The sequence below is a fragment of the Macaca mulatta genome, chromosome 10 (genome assembly GCF_049350105.2).
Source record: "Macaca mulatta isolate MMU2019108-1 chromosome 10, T2T-MMU8v2.0, whole genome shotgun sequence".
In the NCBI taxonomy this organism is placed as follows: Eukaryota; Metazoa; Chordata; class Mammalia; order Primates; family Cercopithecidae; genus Macaca; species Macaca mulatta.
Window position 1 is genome coordinate 57,889,902 of NC_133415.1, and position 20,306 is coordinate 57,910,207.

Genomic DNA, 20,306 nt, shown 5'->3' on the forward strand with positions numbered 1-20,306 from the left:
GCAGACAACAGCAGGGGTAAGTAGATATGACGGAGACCACATAGTCTCAAATATTTCTCACCTGGTCCTTTACAGAAAAAGCTTGCTAACCCATTTTACACCATAACCAGAATGCCTTAATACTCAAATTTAATCTTGTGACTCCCCTGCTCCCATGTCTCCAATGAGCCCCTGCAGCAAACATTGTCGGCTCCCTACCAATAACCATTCCTTATTCTTTCTTGCAGAAGAAACACAAGTCTATTGGGATATTTATTATCCCAATCTCCCTCCTCAGCCTCAGAAAGAGAAACATTAATTCTAAGCTAATCACATATTTGCATTCCCAGTACCTGGTTTGGGAATGAGCAGGTAGTGTAACACAGCCAATGAAATATTACAGGAAGCCCCTTGTGTGCTTCTAAGTTTTCTGCCTGTTTAGAAGAAACAGGTGAAGAAAAGAAGCCCTTGAGATGTTGTGTTGTGAGAACAAGATGTTTGGAGCTGTTGCAGATTAGCCAACTGTGAAAGGAGACATGAATAAAACACTGTCAACAGCACAGAAAGAGGGACAAGAGGGATCCCTAGGATATCACTTAACAAACAAAACAACTCTGGTTCCTACTGTTTTCGCCACTGCTCATCAGTATTTGCAGTCCAAAGCATTCTACCTGGTAAACTTCTCATGGCCCACAGGATAAGACCTGCTCATTTCTGTAGTATTAAAAAGTCTGTCATAAACTTGCCTTAGCTAAGTATTCACCTCATTCCCAACCTCTGGTATCTCACACTTTTGGTGCTAGCAAAAGTGAACTGCTCAGAAACCCTGCAAAGTTCACTCAAGCATCTTGTCTTTTGCACTTGCTGCTCTTCCTGCCAAACAGGCAATCTCCTTAGATGTTCCTTCTGGCCAACACACAATCTTGTTGCATGTTCCTTCTGCCAAACATTATTCTTCTGCTTCTTTACCTAGAAAAATTCTTTTCACTCTGCATGCTTCCCTTGAATCATACCTACTTTTTTTTTTCAAAACTTTCATTCCTCATCACATATGTCTGGCACATAATCAATATATAATAAATTATAATTATAAGATTCCAGTGGGCATCTAGCACACAGTAAGCACTGAATGAAGTAGTAAAATTTTAAAAAATGACAATGATAATAACAAGCTCCTGTCTGTATTTTTAATTGTTTGTGTTTCATAGCGTTAGACAAGTGGTTAGTATCTAAAAGACATTTGATAGTTATTTGTTAAGTGGACAAGTGAAAACATAAATAGAAATGTTTTCTTTGTAAATTCTGTTGAAAAAGCACAGAAATGAAATGGAGACAGCTCTATTATGAACACCTTAAGGATCAAAACTACATCTATTTCATCTTTGTCTCCTGAAACTAATAAAACCTAACTTACAAAAGCTCTTTGATAAATAGGTGGCTAAATTAAAGTTGTTCTCACACTGTTTCGGTTATACAATGTATTAGGTGTCCACAACCAGGTAGCATACTAGCATTTTTGTTATTGTGAAACATTTTTCTACTTTTATTATAATATCCTGAGCCTAGAGTTGGGCAATTTGTATATTTATTTTGACAATCTTTTGGCAAATGGTAGCACAGCATCTTGTTCTAACAAAATTACTGTTATCATGACAATTAACCAATTAACCTTGTTCCAACAAAGTAAATGTGTCTCTTTCCAACTTCAAATGAGGAGGAATGAAGTCAGTAATAGTGAGACCTTGTGGGGACAAGCATATGTAACATGACTTGTGCTTCAGCGTTCTTTTGTGATCAAAAATTCCTTACTGTTACTTTTTTATCTATGGTAGGACCACCCAGAGCAGGGGTCCACAACTCCCAGTCTACAGACTTGTACCAGTCCATGGATTATTAGGAACCGCACCACACAGGAGGAGGGGAGCAGCAGGCAAGCCAGGGAGGCTTCACCTGTACTTACAGCCAGCCCCATGGCTTGTACTACCACCTGAATTCTGCCTCCAGTCAGATCAGTGATAGCATTAGATACTCATTGGAGCATGAACCCTGTTGTGAACTGCCCATCTGAGGAATGTAGGTTGTGTGTTTCATATGAGAATCTAATGCCTGATGATCTGTCACTGTCTCACATTGCTCTGCCCCCAGATGAGACCATCTGGTTGCAGAAAAATAAGCTCAGAGCTTCCACGGATTCTACATGATGGTAAGTTGTATAATTATTTCATTATATATTACAATGTAATCATAATATAAATAAAGTAGCACAATAAATGTAACATGATTGAATCATCCTGAAACCATCCCCACCTTCCCCCAGCCCATGGAAAGATTGTCTTCCACAAAACCGGTCTCTGGTGCCAGAGAGGTTGGGGACAACTGATCTAATGGAATTCACTATCACAAGTCTTACCTGGATTGCTGTTTTCAGAAGAGATTGTTAGCATCTGTTTTTCTTTGTAGTCAGAAAGTAATTGGCAAATTCTATATATAAAAATGTAATAAACCAAATTACTATTTCAATACTGATATAAAAAACTTAGCAAATGTAAAATTATTAGAGTATTTCAAACAATATCATAATATCAGAACTTAACAGTATTATCCCATCCACTTATGAGTACATTCTATAAACTTCTCTTGAAGCTTCTAATTAAAGAAGGAAAAAATGTAAGGTGAAATGCTCACAAATCGAGAGCAGTATGATCCAGCAAATTAGCTTGCATTAGCATGACATAATAGAAAGCGTTCCAACTCTGCTTAAGTCCTGGCTCCATAATGAACAGCTATTTGTTCTTGGACAACTTGCTTCTCTTAGGCTCAATGTCTTCTTCTACAAAGTGAGGGCTTTGCTGCCTTATTTCACTAGGCTGTTATAATGATTTAACAAGATAACATTTTTTAAATGCTCAGAGAAATAGTAAAGCAATGGAATAATCTGTTCCTAAACTTCATGACTGAAATTATCTCGGAATCCCAAATAAAACCCAGTGTGTATTTTGTTCATAGATTCTAATATGCAAATGTTGTAGTTTTCAGAAAATGTTATTAAGTCCTAATTCTACTTCTTAGTTGTTCTGCTCCTTATGGCTTATAATTCAGGACATCCCAACTATGTCATAGTTTGTAACTAAATTTACTCATAAATATCTCATTAAAGTAGCTAATGTGATTGTCCACTATTACAGAGTTGACCAATCACACCAAGGGCAGAAGAACCAATAGATGTTAAGACCTGGCTTGAACCAATGATCCTTCTCTACTGACTCCAACTCTGAGCCAGCAGATGTTTGTTAAGATAATGCTTTATATTGATGTTCAATTGCAGCTGACATGGAGACCAAAACTCTACCTTTATTTTTTTTTTAGTTTCCATGAAGAAGTTGCAAGTTGACATTCTCTAATTTTTGACATACATACTAACAACATATTTTGCACTGAACATGTTATTCAGCTCCAAGTCATCTCATAGACCATCTTACATGACTATTTTTTTAGTGCAAATCACAATTTCATTATTTTGGTGGCACCCATGTTGCTTTGATTCACACTGTTTCCTTAGAGCTAGTCAGCAAATAATCAAATAACCTTCCAGTGACTGCCCAAAATATAGAACACTTCAAAAATTTGTGCTGCTTCCTTACTGCAGAAGCCATGCTAATTTTCTCTGTATTGTTCCCATTTTAGGATATGTGCTGCTGAAGCAAGCACAAAGCCCTACTTTTACACATGATTGGTGATGAGTCATGGACAGGGCTTGGCTCTGTTAAGTCCAACTAACCTACTTGAGACTCAGAATTCTCTTCAATGGCTTCCTGTGAGGTAGAATTTAAAAATATTTTAAAATCTTGAGCTACAGATGAAAGTAGCTTGGACGATTTTCATTATCGTGTAAAACAAATCACTCAAGGGGCCCACCACAACTGGGAGCCACTGCTCAGGGAAGATTCATATGGAACTTTCTACTGCCTAAGGTTCTCTACAGGATATACAGGTGCCTCACAGTACAGATCTGGTAGCAAAGAAGAAACAAACACTGATCTCTTTCTGCCATATTATTTGAACCCCTCTGACCCTTTAGAACAAGCCCAATTAATATCTGCCAGAGAAAAGACCAACAACGGCCTCAAAGGATCTCGTACCATGAAGATCTCAGCTAACTCTTGGCTAAGACGCGGGTTCCACATTAGGTTCTGAATATGGGGGGAAGGGTCAATTTGCTCACTTTGTCTGCGGATAAAGGCAGGATGCTCAGCGGCCAGAGCAGGGTGCTGGTGCTTTGGGAACAATGGCTGAGCAAATAAGCATGGGTATGGGAACATACAAACGTTGTAACTTCAAAGTCACTGTATGACTTGCCATGAAGACTTGAGGACTCTGAATCAGTAAGGGCATCTTTGTGTCAAAGATCAACCATTACCAGGCAGCAGGACCATTTGAGTGGCAACAATGCAGCAACAGGAGCAAGTGAAACATCAGAATGACTGGAATGTCCTTTTTTTCCCTCCTCCTTCTGACTTGATAAAAGGGACTGTCTTCCTTGGATTTAGTGAATCCCTTCAGTTATTGAAAAACTCAAGGAGTATGTAGGAGATAATACCCAGAAGACAGTCCAAGGCTTTCTGTTAAACTGGACATTTCAAGACCCAAATAACTAATCAGAAAAATCAAAGATATGACACTATTCTTTAATCCCATGCATAGGTGTTATACTTGGATGAAATGAACGGTGTTGGGATCTCTAAGTATCAAGGTCTAAAAGTCCTGAGATAAAGAATCCTGCACCCATTGGTACCTCTAACTTGTCTTGCTTTTTGTCTGATTTCTGGCTGATGAAGGGGACTAACTGACTGCCACTCTAAAACTACCTGAACCACACTATGACATGTCACCTCATATGTAAGATGCGATTGTTATAATTACTTTAATCCTCAATTTAGCATTAACTAGCCTTTTAATGTAAACACTTACACATTATGATGACTAGAAACAGCATAGTCTCTGGCCGTCTGTCCAGATAGATCTTTAGAAGAGACATCAATATTTTGCTCAAGTAGAAGGCTGACTATACTTGCTGATCCACAACGTACAGCAAGTATGAGAGCATTTCTAAAATGACAGAGAAAATTTCTCCATTAGGAACTGTAATAAACTTATTTTAAAAGCTAATTTGATATACTTTATCAACTTAACATCTTGCCTGTCCATGCAGAATTAAAGATTTACATGCACTAAAACACATAAGCGTCTTGGGTGCTTAAGTGTTCATCTTTGTAAAATACCAACAAGGTTTAAAGGAAGGGACAACAAGGAAACCTCTTATCTCAGTGGGGTATTGCGTAGTAGAAGACATTAATTTAAAGTCCTTTAATGGGCAAGAAACAATGCTAGTGTCACTTATCTGAAGTGGACAAAGGTTTAAGTGAAGATTTCCTTACAGCTTCCCTAGACTGATATGCTGTAATAGAAAATCAGCTAGGGGGTAAGATAAATAAGGGCTCTCTGCTTGCTGAAAGCAGTAATATTAATAATAATGGTAAGAATAGTAGTCATAGGAGTTTCAGTTAATGATGCCAATAAGCATGTGCTAGGCACTGAATTAAAAGCCATATATATCTTCCTTACTTATGCACAGCCAACTTTGAAGGATGTATTCTCCTACTTTTCATATATGACAACATGTGTGGTGGTAAATAAGATTCCCAAGGTCACACACCTAGCAAGTAAGAAAGCTAGGGATTAAACCCAGTCTTGTGTGAATCCAAAGCCTAGCTCTTTTCTCTTTATCACCCACCTACGGCTTGCCTTCATTAAAGGAAAAGTGTATCCACTTAAAACTATCTTCACTCCCTCTCTCCATACCAATTAAAAATAAAAACATCAAAATACACTGGAAATAAAAAAGGAAAAAAGCTGTGAACCCATAGTGTGTGGGAATAGCAATTAATTGTCATGTAGGGATAAGCTAACATTAATATTCTTCAAACAAGGCAACTTAAAGTAGAGTCATTGAAAAGACAAAAGGATTCTCAACTCCTATTTATGTTCCATACAGCATATTTATCAGAAAAGCATAGAAGACACAGAGGTTAAAAACTACTAGAAAGGGTTAAGAAGTTCAATACTGAGTCATAAAGTAAACTAAAAGTTAAAGTTTACATTTCATAAAATTAATATGAAATCCCTTTAGCTAACATAATATCAGGTAACCAAAATGTCATACAACAAATAACATCAGTCAATACAATAAGAGAAGATGAATCCTACTAAAACTGTTCTTCATGTTGCCAGTCCAAATAATTGTTTTTCTGCTTAACTGATTTGTGTTGATACTGATCACTATGTCCCAATAAGTATAATTTAATCTTATTAATTTATTATTTATGACTTGAGTGACTGCTATCAATCTAGAACAACACAGAGATTAAAAGAAATAACTATACCTTCCACATCTGTCACGTGCATTTAAATTAGCTTTTTTCTTGATTAAAAATTTCACCACTAGCTGTTTTTGTCCACGTACGCCAAGCAAAAGTGGTGTGAGGCCATGCTATAAAACAATATAAAATAAAAACAATATGTAATTCAAACAATTATGTATTTCTCAGCTGAACTGGAAACTTTATATAAGATCCCATGGACTTACACTCATAGAAAGTAAATCAAATGTAGCTGCTTCCATCTCACTCTTCTGTGCTTTCCCACATGCTGCTGCTTCCCTTGGAAACACCCCTTCGCTGCCTGACCACATCAACTCTGATCATCTCAAAAACTCACGTTCAACATTTACTGCTTCCAAGACTCTTTGCTTCTAACCCAGCATTTGGCATGGCACTTTTGGATGATGATTTTTTTTCCATTTAAACAAAGAGCTTCTTGAGGGCAGGGGATGTATCTTTTATCTCTATATTATCCAACCCTAAGACAAAATTCTTGTGTATAAAGCAAGAATTTGAATGTAAAATATTTCTTTAGTTTCACATGTTTTACCAAAAGTTCAAGCTCCAATGTGCAATAAAAATTGCTATTAATACTCCTACTGCCCATTTGAAGAATTTTTCCATTCATTCATTTAAAATCTATTTGTATTTACTTTTTCCAGATTGTTAACTAAATCATCAGTTCATAGGATTACTGAAACTAACAGAATTCCCGTCTGTATTCTTAATAACTCCATGGTTTTTAGTGTTTAAACCTGCCATCTTGATTATGTCAAAGCTCTGCAAACATAAGAGACATAATGGATAGTCCACAATACAGCTTCAATTGATTAAAAAAAAGGTTTAGAATTTGCTACAATTCTAATTGAGAAAACTCTGCTCTTAACAATGACTTACTGACCTAAGCACTTGAATAACTGAACAAAGAGACACAAAATCCTGAGAGGGCCGTTCTCTACTTAATGAAAGACTACTCACTGCAAATTTCTAAAGACCTTCTGAATGGCAGGGAATAACTTAAGGTATAAAGGAAAAGGTATTATTCCGTAAGCTGATAGTGCCAATAATATTCATTTTAATGTCTCATCCACATATAAAAGTCAGACTTGGCCAGGAATGGTGGCTCACACCTGTAATCCTAGCATTTTGGGAGGCTGAGGTGGGTGATTCACTTGAGCCCAGGAGTTCAAGGTCAGCCTGAAAAACATGGCATTAACCTCATCTCTACTAAAAAACAAAAAAAAACAAAAAACAAAAACAAAAAAAAACACTGAGATTGGAGAACCACCTGAGCTTGGGGAGGTCAAGGCTGTGGTAAGCTGTGATCACACCACTGCACTACAGCCTGGGGAACAGATTGAGACCCCATCTCAAGAACAAACCAAAAAAAAAGTTAGATTAATGTTATTGGAAAGGAAAGATTGAAAGGAATTAGCACATGTGCAACTCCAACTCTTCTGGAAATATCTTAAGTTTCTGAGACGTAAGAATTTACATATTACACTTATGTATTCATGGTTCTTAAGCAGAAGTGTATCCAGATTTTGAGAAATTTGTTGTTGTTGTTGTTGTTGTTGTTGTTAGAGACAGGGTCTCATTATGTTGACCAGGCTAGACTCGAACTCCTGAGCTCAAGCAATCCTCCCACCTCAGACTCCCCAGCAGCTGGGACTACAGCCCTGCAACACCACGCCTGGCTTCAAGGAAACATTTTTAAATGTACATATTAGACTTACTCTATCAAAACCTTCAGGGGAAAGCCTAGACTTGTGGATTATTTAAAAATTTTCCTGAGGTAACTGGAATGCACAACTCTAGCTGGAATCTAGTACAATAGATGATTACTTCAGTCTCAGCGCTCATCCACATAACCAATTCCCTTTATCATTTGAGGATTTGGCCAAAAAGAGGAAAGAGTAGGAGAGAGACTCATTTGCTGAAAACATCACATAATTTTCCCCGGTAAGAGTAGAACAAGGTCTAGTAAACTCAAAATCCAACCTGATCTTGCTCCTTATAAGCCCCTTATCACCCACCTTCCCATCAAGATATTCTAGAGTTGAAAGCAGAGTTGAGACTCCAATTGGCCATTTTTACCAGAATAGGACACTAAGTCAGTTAATTACTTGTCGTTCCCTCTGCTCAAGTGTTTCCCACTACATTACCACCTATTCACTGCCTATCTGGATCCTCAGAGGCTTCCTGAAATTGATCTCTAAGCAGTTTACAACCCACTAACTCCCTCTCCCAAACTGAAAACTGTCATTCTCTAAAATTGAAAAGAACCTTGTCTCACCATACAAAGGAAACAAATGAATGATCAACAGCAACACACACACACAGAAAACCTCTTCATGGTCTTTCCCTCCATTACCCAATTTCCAAATTGGCCTTGATATTTCTGATTGCTGTCTTTTTCCCTTTCTGCTTCTGCCTCATGTGCAATCAGAAATATCTTAAGACTTGTCACTGAGAAAAAGACTTGTCACTGAGAAATCCATCACCTCATATCTATTACTGTTTTTTTTTGGTTTTTTTTGTTTTTTTTGGAACTTGCCAAAGGGGCAGGATTACTATTCACTGAACTCTGTTTGAGTTTTCTTGGAGTTTTAATGTAAAACCTATTTCCAGGGCAAATTTTGTCATTTTACATTTATTAGGGGAATAAAAAGCTGGCATAAAAAAAAAACAAAGTATTACCTTATACAAATTCAGTGTTTTTTTAAAAAAACATAAACCACAAGAGCATTAAAAAAAAAAAAAACTGTACCCTCGAATGCTTCTTTAAAAGTAACAATATTTAAAATAAAGTCTTAGATAATTAACTCATTTCAAACTATTTTCATTCAGGTTATGCTTGAGCTTCCAAATATGGAAAACTGGCCCTTACCCAGGTCAACGTTAAAATGAATGCATTTCAGTATTTTGAAGATGAAATTGGTAGACCCATACCTTGTTTTTTGATTCAATATCAGCACCGTATAAGAGCAGTGCTTTCGCCATTAATTTATCTTCATTGTAGATAGCATAGTGTAGAGCAGTATTTCCATACTCATCTGGAATATTTGGATCAGTGCCATGTTCCAGCAACATTAATGCACATTCATCTTCTTGGCATTGTACAGCCTGTCAGTATTAGACCAAAAATAAATTATAAGTCCTGAGAATTAAAACTAACATTCCACAGCTTTCACCAACTAGTTCCATTTAAATGAGAAAACTCATTTTTATGCTATGTATTGAAATCAAAGCCATCTCATGCTGATAGAGTTGACTACTGCATACCTTGATCAGAGCTGTCCTCTTTTTGTTGTCAAGGACATCAAGTTGACATCGTCTGTCCAGCAGGAGTTTTACTATTTCTGAATTCCCATTGGCAGAGGCCAGATGTAGAGCAGTCCTATGAGAGTGAGAAGACTTTTTAGGAAATTGTAGTGCACTATCTACAGCTACATCAATGATTCATGCAATAGCAAACACAGAATAGCCTGCTATTACTCTGCCTTCAAAACAAACTTAATTTCCCTTTGAAGAAAGCACACTACTTATTACCTCATGACTCACTGTATGAATGAAAGAGCAGCCTATTTGAATAGGAAGAGCAGAGCCCTTGAATGGCATTCAACGTGGGCTGGAATCCTACTTGAAGCTCTGATGCTTCCCAGCTGTTGCTTACCTATTTTGGCTCTCAATTTCCTCATCAATAAAATGGGAATGAAAAGAGTCGATTTCTCAGAGGAAACCACAGTAATGCTTAAATAAGACTCTACACGAAAGATATAGAATAGTTCCTAACACAAATAACAGCTCAGTAATTGTAAGATATTATAATTTTTACTAATACCACTAAAGACAACATTTGAATTCAATGAGATGATACAATTATACCTACACTTTCAGGTATGTTTTAAAGATTACAGGTAACGATGTATTTTAGTGATTCTAAGATGATCATTGTCTCTATGTTTCACCATTTCTCACACTGAAATACCACTTATAATTCATGATTTACTATAACTATAATTGGCAGCATTTAAATAATTCTCTTATTGAGACATACAATAATGGGGCATCATACAATCACTGGTGCCTTACATTAAGTAGAATATGTTACAATATAACACGTCTGGGGCGGTTCCAGTCAGATGACTAGCATTTAGATAAATTTTAGTTCTTAAAAGAAGTATGGAATAAGAGGGCTGAGGTGAAAACACAAACAAATTTCTAAAATAATCTATTTCTTACTTTGGTTTTCAAAAACTTTAAGCCAAAGAAAGCTTGAAATTCAAATGAATGGCATGGGCTCATTTTTATCAATACTTAGATTTATACAATGTATGTACATTAGATATTTCCAATCATTCATATTAGGATTTAAGACTGTTATAATTCTTATCCTTTTAAAATGAATTTATGAAACTATTTGTGGAGCTTTTTTTCAACGTTTACTTTCAGGGGTACAGGTGCAGGATGTGCAGGTTTGTTACACAGGTAAAAACGTGTCAAGGGGGTTGGTTGTACAAATTATTTCACTACCCAGGTGTTAAGCCCAGTACCCATTAGTTCTATTTCCTGCTTCTTTCCCTCCTCCCACCATTCACCCTCTGATAGGCCCCAGTGTGTGTCGCTTTCCTCTAGATGTCCGTGCGTTCTCATCATTTAGCTCCCACCTATAAGTGAGACCGTGCGGTATTTGGTTTTCTGTTCCTGTATTAGTTTGCTAAGGATAATGGCCTTCAACACCATCCATGTCCCTGCAAAGGACATGCTCTCGTTCTTTCTTTTATGACTGCATAGTATTCCATGCTGTTTGTGTGCCACATTTTAGTTCTTAAAAGTACTAAAACAGTCTTTACCCAAGACTTATACATTTTCAGAAGGGTAGTTGAGGGTTATCTTTTACTATTGTCTACCTTCAGAAATGCTTTTGTTTGAAAGGAGGGAAGAAAAGTTTCAATTGAGATTACCTCCTAATGCCCCAATTTTAAATCTCTCAACTTGCTGAGGCCCAGCAGGTAAATATGAAGTTTTCAAAGACGGAAGGATCCTGAGAGATGGTAGAATATGCCTTCCACATAATAGGTGTCTGGCTTATGTTTGATGACTAAACGGATTGAAAGAATGCATAAACACAGCTTGGGAGTTCAATATTTTTAAAGAATGCTCCTGTTGAGTAGAGCAATACATTTACAATAGTAATGGTCATTTATATTTGCTATTTTAGTTTTCATAAATATATAACTAAAATAAAATAATTAATTCATACCTTTTACACATGTTTATATATATAATGAAAAGATAATTTTATAATAAAATGTATATACAATAAAATCTACAGGAACAGGTAAACAGAAACCCTCTACTTCTCAACAGGGTAAAAGTTCACAGAAGATAGCTATCCACAGGAATAAAAATAAATAATAAAATGTGAGACATTATTTGTATCTATGCAAGTAGCATATTTCTTCTCTTTCCAAGGATTATTTCACTACTAGTGAAATTTAACTAAAACTTTTCAGATATTCATTGCAGAAATCACAGATAAGAGAAAGGGAAGAACTTCACATACAAATCCCCAGAAATAAGTTTGATTATGTTTTCTACACGTTTTCAGGTAACACAAGAGCAGATTCTGTTTGTGTAGGTGTATAACAAACTGATTTTTTCCTCACTTGATATAGCAAAGCACATCTTTGCACAACATATCTCTGTATCTACTGACACCTTCAATGGTTACATGTTATTCCATCCTATGGATGCACTGAAATTTTTTCATAAAATCTTTATGTGAGCTCTTCTCAATACACTGCTATTTTAAGCAATACTAAGAAAAACATATGTGTCTATTTCATATAGATATTTCAGTATAATAGAGTTGATAGGTAAAAGGCATACACATTTTTAACATGTGGTTCTTATCATCGAAGTGTGTTAGAAAAGTTGCAGCAGCTTAAACTTTCAGCAACTACATAAATACCACTGTTCTTCACCCTCACAAACTTGGTGGATAGAAGACAGTATTTCATTCCTTTATTTATTTATTTTTATTATTAATTTATTTATTTATTTTTGAGATGAAGTCTCATTCCATGATCCAGGCGGGAGTGTAGTGGTGCAATCTCAGTTCACTGCAACCTCCACCTCCCTGGTTCAAGCAATTCTCCTGCCTCAGCCTCCTGAGTAGCTGGGATTGCAGGTGCATTCCACCATGCCTGGCTAATTTTTTGTATTTTTTAGTAGAGACGGGGTTTCACCATGCTGGCCAGGCTAGTCTCAAATTCTTGACCTCGTTATCCACCTGCCTTGGCCTCCCAAAGTGCTGGGATTACAGGCGTGAGCCACCGCGGCCGGCCTTTCATTCCTCTTCTAACTTCAATAGAAAACAGTATTTCATTCCTCTTCTAACTTAAATTCCTTCTCTTACCAGGAACACTACGTTTCCTATGTGCACAGGTCACTGGTAGATATGCAAAAAAGTACCTTGCCCAATCTTAAATTGAGCTTATTTTATTATATCTGCATATATATGCTTGGTTCAGTGGCTCAGGCTTGTAATCTCAGCACTTTGGGAGGCTGAGGCGGGTAGATCACAAGGATAGGAGTTCAAGACCAACCTGGCCAAGATGGTGAAATTCTGCCTCTATTGAAAATACAAAAAATTAGCCGGGTGTGGTGGCGGGCACCTGTAATCCTAGCTACTCAATAGGCTGAGGCAGAGAATTGCTCGAACCCGGGAGGCGGAGGTTGTAGTGAGCTGATATTGCGCCACTGAACTCCAGCCTGGGCAACAGAGTGAGATTCTGTCCCAGAAAAATAAATAAATAAATAAATAGTTGCATATATAAATAGGCTTTTGTGTTTTCTTCTGGTATTTTTCTCCTTTTGTATATTTAAAAATTTTAATCTATACTCCAGGAACTTACTTTTGTGACATAAAAATCTAGCTAGTTTTCTCCAAACAGCATGCATTTCATTTATTAATGATTAATCTTGCTTTATCAATATGAAACATCACCATTATCAAGTGCTAAATTCTTACATATATTTGGGTATTTCTGGATTTCCTATTCTGTTCTATTCATTGATATTTTTTCAGTTGTTAGTAAACAATTTGTGGAAATAACACATTCACATTTTGATATCTGGAAAAGCAAGTCTTTTTCCATTCTGTTACAAAAAATTAACTTATTACAGCAATAAAATACAGGATGTGCAGTGTAAAAATGCTAAAACTTTGCTATTTTTATTTGGCTTACGTAAAAGTGATAAACACAGAAAAAGCTCACATCTTAAGAAAAACGAATCTTCCTATTCAAGGACACAAACCATCTTCCCATTTCAGTTTCCTTGTAAGGTTCCTCAGTAAAGGACATATTTACATAGGGTACATTGATATCAAATCCATATTGGATTTTATTTGAAAAATATTTAGCCCAGAAGTTGATATATTATGGGACTTAGTTCTCAATATACACCTTTCTATAATGTATAGAACATTGTTTTAAAATGTGTACATTAAAAATAATCTGCTGCATCGACTTGATTTTGCGAGTTAAGTCACTTTCATACAGTCTATTAGTGTTCTATAAGGGAAATTATAATCGGATAGGAAATCAGCTAAAGTTTTGTTTCTGTGTTGCTGTTCATAAAGGGCCTGTGCCCTGACCTCTCTGAGGTTTCCACACCCAGGGTGGTGTGGGGCCTGCGGAGGAACAGAAAGCCAGGACCCCCATCCCTCCAGGGGCGTATGCCCCCATCATCCCCCCACGTCCCGCCTCCTCCCAGCCCAGGCCCGGTTACCTCTTTTGTTTGTCCGTCTTGTTCACGTCAGTGTCCCTGAGCATGACGATGAGATCCTTTCTGGGGACTTTACCCCACCAGGCAGCTCTGTGGAGCTTGTCCAGATCTTCTCCACGGACGTGGTACCTGGGCTCCATGAAGGCGCTGTCGTTGTAGTCTTCCCAAGCTTCCACGTTGCTCTCCCCGCGCCCCTTGCAGCTGGGGACGTGGTACCTGGGCTCCATGAAGGCGCTGTCATCGTAGTCTTCCCAAGCTTCCACGTTGCTCTCCCCGCGCCCCTTGCAGCTGGGGACTTGGTACCTGGGCTCCATGAAGGCACTGTCGTGGTAGTCTTCCGAAGCTTCCACGTTGCTCTCCCCGCGCCCCTTGCAGCAGGGGACGTGGTACCTGGGCTCCATGAAGGCGCTGTCGTCGTAGTCTTCCCAAGCTTCCACGTTGCTCTCCCCGCGCCCCTTGCAGCTGGGGACGTGGTACCTGGGCTCCATAAAGGCGCTGTCGTCGTAGTCTTCCCAAGCTTCCACGTTGCTCTCCCCGCGCCCCTTGCAGCGGGGGAAGCAGTGGCAGCACCACTTGGCCATCTTGCTCCTAAGTGTCTTCATAGCAGAGGCATGGTGGTCCCCAGAAGTGCCCACGTTGCTCTTGCCGCTCCTCCTGCAGCAGGGGAAGCAGTGGCAGCACCACTTGGCCATCTTGCTTCTAAGTGTCTTCATAGCGGAGTCGTCCTGGTCTCCAGAAGCACCCACGTTGCTCTTGCCGCTCGCCCTGCAGCAGGGGAAGCAGTGGTGGCACCACTTGCCCATCTTGCTCCTGAGACCAAATGGCTTCTTCACAGCGGAGGCAGCGGGTATTGAAGAAACCTCAGCCACCATCTGCTTTGAACAGCCAGGGGAGGCCGGTAGTCGCGAGCACATCGCGTCTACCAACCAGTTTCACCAACTAGCAGGAAATTCTGGGTTTCCGATCTGTTTGAAGAGAAAGGTCAATCCCAGCCAAAACCTGCCAACCCCAGCAGGGGAGCCCGACCCACTCCACCCCGGAAAACCCACACCCAGCCGGGGAAAGCCCACGCCCCCCCCCAGGAAGGGCCAACCCCCGCCCGGCCCCGCCCCGCCCAAAGGAAACACCCAACCCAGCCAAGGGAATGCCAAGGCCAGCAGCGAAAAGGTCAAGCCCAGCAAAGGAACGCGATGGAGGAAACGTCAATCCAAGCGAGAAACACCCGGCAAAGCGATTAACGCCAAGCCAAGCGAGGAACGCCAAGCCAAGCCAGGAACGCAGAGCCAGGCCTAGCCGTTACAGGCTAGCCAAGCCGTTACGCGGGTGCGCGTGCGGTGTGCGCGCCTCAGGCGGCGTCATTGCACGTGGCACAGACAGTGGCCAATGTGTGCAACCTGCGCACAAGTCTTGGTGCCACGAATATCAGTGACAGCCTTGCGTTCCCGGCAAACTTCGTGGGAATTGGCCCAGCCTTCAGGCTATGGAGGAGAGGCCTCTGGTTGGAAAAAGCCTCTTGAAGCAGGACAGGGGCTAGAGCGCCTGGAACTGGAGGATGCTGACAGGCTCCTCTGAGGAAAGCCCGCAAGACACTCGTGGCGGTGCTGTTGCCGGTGGCCACGGCTGCCGCTCAGAGCTCGGGCTTCTTTCTTATATTTGTTTTGGTTTTATTTTGCTACTATTTTCTACTATCTTGATGTGATAGCTGAAATTTTATTTGAGAAATTTCTACTTTTCCGTCATACACATTTAGTGAAACACATTTTCCTGCCAGCACTGGCTTTACCTGTGTTGAATCAAGTGTGATATGTCGTATTTTTATTCAGTTTAATATATTTAATAGTTTCCCTTGAGACGTTTCCCTTAGGAGTGTGCTTGCTGTTTAGCACTATTCACAATAGCAAAGACATGGAATCAATCCAAATGTCCATCAATGATAGACTGGATGAAGAAAATGCGGTACACATACAACATGGAATACTATGCAGCCATAAAAAAAGAATGAGATCATGTCCTTTGCAGGGACATGGATGGAACAGGAAGCCATTATCCTCAGGAAACTAATGCAGAAACAGAAAGCGAAACACCTAATGTTCTCACTTATAAGTAGGACCTGAACAATGAGAACACATGGACACAGGGAAGGAAACAACACACAATGGGGCCCCTGGATGGGGGCGGGAGAGGGAGAGCATCAGGAAAAATAGTTAATGCATGCTGGGTTTAATGCCAAGGCAATGGGTTGATATGTATAGCAAACCACCATGGCACAAATTTACCTGTGTAACAAACCTGCACATCCTGCACATGTACCCCAGAACTTAAAATAAAATAAATAAAAATGTAAAAAAGAAAAAAACCAACAAAACTAAAATGTTTGCTGTTTATCTTTCAAGTATTTAAGATTTTGCTGTTATCTTACTTTTTTATTTTGAATTGGATGCCATTTTGGCTGGAGGATACATTCTACATGATTTCAGTTCTTTTAAAACTCTTAATGTTTGTTAAAATGCAGGACACAGACCATCTTGGTTTATGTTCTGTGGGTACCTAAATGTTCTGCTGTATTCTGATGCTAGGGGGTGGAGGAGCAGGGGTTTTTGTTGTTTCGTTTTGTTTTGTTTTTTTGAGGCAGAGTGTCGCTCATTTTGCCCAGGGTGGAATGCAATGGCCTGATCTCGGCTCACTGTAACCTTCGCCTCCCGGGTTCAAGCGATTCTCCTGCCTAAACCTCCCCAGTAGCTGGGATTACAAGCACCCGCCACCACACCCGGCTAATTCTAGTATTTTTAGTAGAGGCAGGGTTTTGCCATATTGGCCAGGCTGGTCTCCAACTCCTGACCTCAGGTGATGCACCCGCCTTGGCCTCCCAAAGTGGTGGGATTACAGGCGTGAGCCTCCGCACCCAGCCAAGGGTGGAGTACTTTATAAATGCCAGTGAGTGGCAGCCGCCAACATCAGTAGCTGCTGACACTGCTAGCGACTGGGGCGGACAGCGGCCAGAGCCGGAACCCAGGCTTCCTGCCACCTGTGCGTGCGGCGCACACCTGGAAGCTGTCCTCCCACAGCCTACACCTGGGGGCACAGCAAAGCTGGGACTCATGTTTGAAGGAAGGAAAAAAATCGAACGAGTAACCCAGCACTGTTCTTTCCAGATCCATCCCGCTGGCCCTCTTGTTTCCCACGTTTTTGAAAACTGGCTACTCTGACCTCAGATCCCTAAATCGCAGCCACTGAGACCTGGCTCTCAGAAGCCAAAGCCCTGGCACTTTCCAGGCTGAGCAGGAGGTGGTGAAGGCAGACTGGAGGCTGGTCCAAGACAGCTGAGGGCTGACCATAGGGGGTCGTGCAGAGGCCACCACTGGGGCCGCTACACGTGACATGGGATTTGGGCCATTGGGTAGAAGGTGTGGAGATGGGGCACTGCCAGCGGAGCCAGGGAGGAAACAGAACACTCTCCAAATTGTCTTCCAGGGTTTCCATGAGCATTTTATTAACTCAGAATCTGTCAGGAATAATACTAGGGAGTTACCTTTCCCTGAAGATGGCTCTTGTCAGAGTAGTGAGATAGGTGTGGGGGGGGTGGGGGGGAGGAAGAGGAATGTGAGGCTCAGTTTACACATATTAAGATCAGCAATGGTGTGCCGCTGGCAGGAGCAGAGCGAGCCTGGAGATTTGGGTGGCTGCAGTTGGTAAGTGGTTGCAATCCAGAGAGTGGGACTGAGATCCTCTCTTGTCATGTTAGCATCCCGTTTCCTGGGCGCGGCTCTGACATCCTGCAGGTGGTCATTTCACTCATGGAGGCTTTGTCTCTCTTCCATCACCCCAGACTCAGCTTCACACTCCAGGGCTGCACACCACCAGCCACCGTCATGTTAACCCCTTCCCAGGTCAATGTGTCCCTCACCTGGAGCCCAATCTGCTGGACAGCCTTGGACCGTCCATTTTCGGGGTGGTGGGCAACCTGGTGGCCATCGTGCTGCTGTGCAATTCGCGCGAGGAGCAGAAGGAGACCGCCTTCTACACACTGGTATGCGGCTGGCCACCAACGACCTGTTGTTCACTTTGCTGGTGAGCCAGGTGACCATCGCCATGTACATGAAGGGCGGGTGACCTGGGGCCAGCCCCTGTGCCAGTACAGCATCTTCATCCTGCTCTTCTTCAGCCAGCCCGGCCTCAGCATCATCTGCACCCTGATATCTATACAGGTAATTTGTGTTCGACATTCTCAGAGGAGTTTCATAAGCTTTATGTTTTATCTGGGTTATAAACAGAGTCCTCAAATGCGTAAAAAAGAAATCATACCAGGATTGAATTTCAGCAGGAATAAGTTTATTTTACCTATTCAAAATTAAAATACTTTTGTTTTGTTTGATAATGTTTTTGTTAAAGATACATTTTTGAAAAAAAATTAGGTAAATATTTAATAATGTCCCCTTTTCTATCCCAAGAAGTAATTTCATAGTTTATTTAAATTTTTTTAACAAAAATGTAGCATAGATTTTTAAAAAAAATAATGCATATTTTAACTCAATAAATCCAAAATACTGTGGCAACATGTAATCAATGTAAAAATTACTAGAGATAGTTTGCATTCTTTTTTCTTATGAAATCTTTGAAATCCATTGTGTATTTTACATTTTAGTACGTCTCAACTCAAATGTGAAATTTTCATCGAGAATATCTGAACTGTATTTAGATTAATAAAAACGGCAGTTAAAAAATTTAACATAGATTTAGTTAGGGGTGTGCAGCCAGCTTGCAAATCAGATCTCGGCTGAGCGGCCAGGCAGCCAACCCCCGAGGAGCGGCCTGCTGGCTCCGCAGTGCCCAGAAGTTGAGGATGTTCTACAGATCCATCATGCCTGCCCCCAGCAGCACCCCCGGCTCCAGCACCCCTGGGCCGGGCACCCCGGTCCCTACAGGAAGCGTCCTGTCGCCGTCGGGTTCAGTGCCAGGAGCCGCTGTCCCTTTCAGACCGCTGTTTAACGACTTTGGACCGCCTTCCATGGGCTGCGTGCAGGCCACGAAACCACCTGGCGCCCAGGGCTGCCAGAGCACCCACACGGAACTGCTGTCGGTCACAGGGGAGATGGGCAAAGGGATCCGGACCACCTTCGCTGGCAGCAAGAGCACCACGGAGCGCCTGAAGAGAGGGATCATCCATCCCTAGTCAGAGTGCCTGGCGGAGACAGAGCGGAACCCACACACTTAACAGGAAGCTCCTAAGCCTCTGTGTCTGGACTTTTCCCGGCCACTCCAGAGCACCTGCTTCTCCCTGGCCCTCATCCCTAGTTGCACTAACCATCCTGGGCTTCCTGGGTCCTGTGTCCCTTGATGGTGCCCTCAGGAACCAAGGGGTGGCTCTCACTGCAGGTGGCAGCACTAACGATCCTCCCTTCCCCCCACCCCACTCCGCCAAAGCAACAAGAGTTAGCAGCGAGGTCCCCGTGAGTCCCACCCATGACCTGCCCACAGTGTTGCCCACTGGAACTTTCTGTGGGCCCCACCACTCAGCCCTTCCCAGCACTTCTCCCACGTGCCCCCAGCCTCCTTCTCCCTCAGCACGGGCTCAGGCCTCAGGCCTGACACTTCCCTGCCTTGTGTCTTTTGCTAAATATGACCTTTCTACATTAATAAAAGATGATTTGGAGTTGTGCTCTCTAAAAAAAGTTTAATATAAAAGAGAAATAAAAGAAAATTTAGCAAAGGAATATATCGATGAATATTTAAATATTTAGATGACATTACTACCAGACATAATAAGATCATCAGATATTTCATTTACTTATGATTAATATGTTTGTATTTATTTTTTTATTTTATTTACGTATTTATTTTTAGTATACTTTAAGTTCTAGGGTACATGTGCACAACGTGCAGGTTTGTTACATATGTATACATGTGCCCTTTTAGTTTGCTGCACCCATTAACTCCTCATTTACATTAGGTATTTCTCCTAATGCTATCCCTCCTCACACCCCCCACCCCATGACAGGCCCCTGTGTGTGATGTTCCCCGCCCTGTGTCCAAGTGTTGTCATTGTTTAATTCCCACCTGTGAGTGAGAACATGCAGTGTTTGGTTTTCTGACCTT

At 40.9% G+C, this 20,306-nt stretch overlaps 1 protein-coding gene, 1 non-coding gene and 1 pseudogene across 3 annotated transcripts in view; 1 reads left to right on the plus strand and 2 right to left on the minus strand.

Moving 5' to 3' along the window:
* Nucleotides 1-15,085, minus strand: part of LOC114670311 (POTE ankyrin domain family member G-like) — a 30,504-nt gene extending 15,419 nt beyond the window's left edge. Inside the window, exons 1-7 of one of the 2 annotated variants that reach the window (XM_077949099.1) lie at nt 14,842-15,085; nt 14,217-14,382; nt 9,702-9,816; nt 9,369-9,542; nt 6,420-6,526; nt 4,948-5,085; nt 2,390-2,460 (exon numbers count right to left, since the gene is read on the minus strand). In XM_077949099.1, coding sequence (XP_077805225.1) covers nt 2,390-2,460; nt 4,948-5,085; nt 6,420-6,526; nt 9,369-9,542; nt 9,702-9,816; nt 14,217-14,382; nt 14,842-15,085 — 1,015 coding nt within the window. Of the gene's footprint in view, nt 1-2,389; nt 2,461-4,947; nt 5,086-6,419; nt 6,527-9,368; nt 9,543-9,701; nt 9,817-14,216; nt 14,383-14,690 lie in introns of both variants that reach the window. The other variant, XM_028827490.2, reaches the window with a different exon arrangement.
* On the minus strand, nt 3,580-3,687 carry LOC114670633 (U6 spliceosomal RNA). Its single transcript, XR_003720335.1, has one exon. It is a non-coding gene; the product is annotated as a U6 spliceosomal RNA (small nuclear RNA).
* Nucleotides 15,086-18,669: 3,584 nt separating the features above from the next.
* On the plus strand, nt 18,670-19,465 carry LOC144332240 (cyclin-dependent kinase 2-associated protein 2 pseudogene; annotated as a pseudogene).
* The last annotated feature ends 841 nt before the right edge of the window (nt 19,466-20,306 follow it).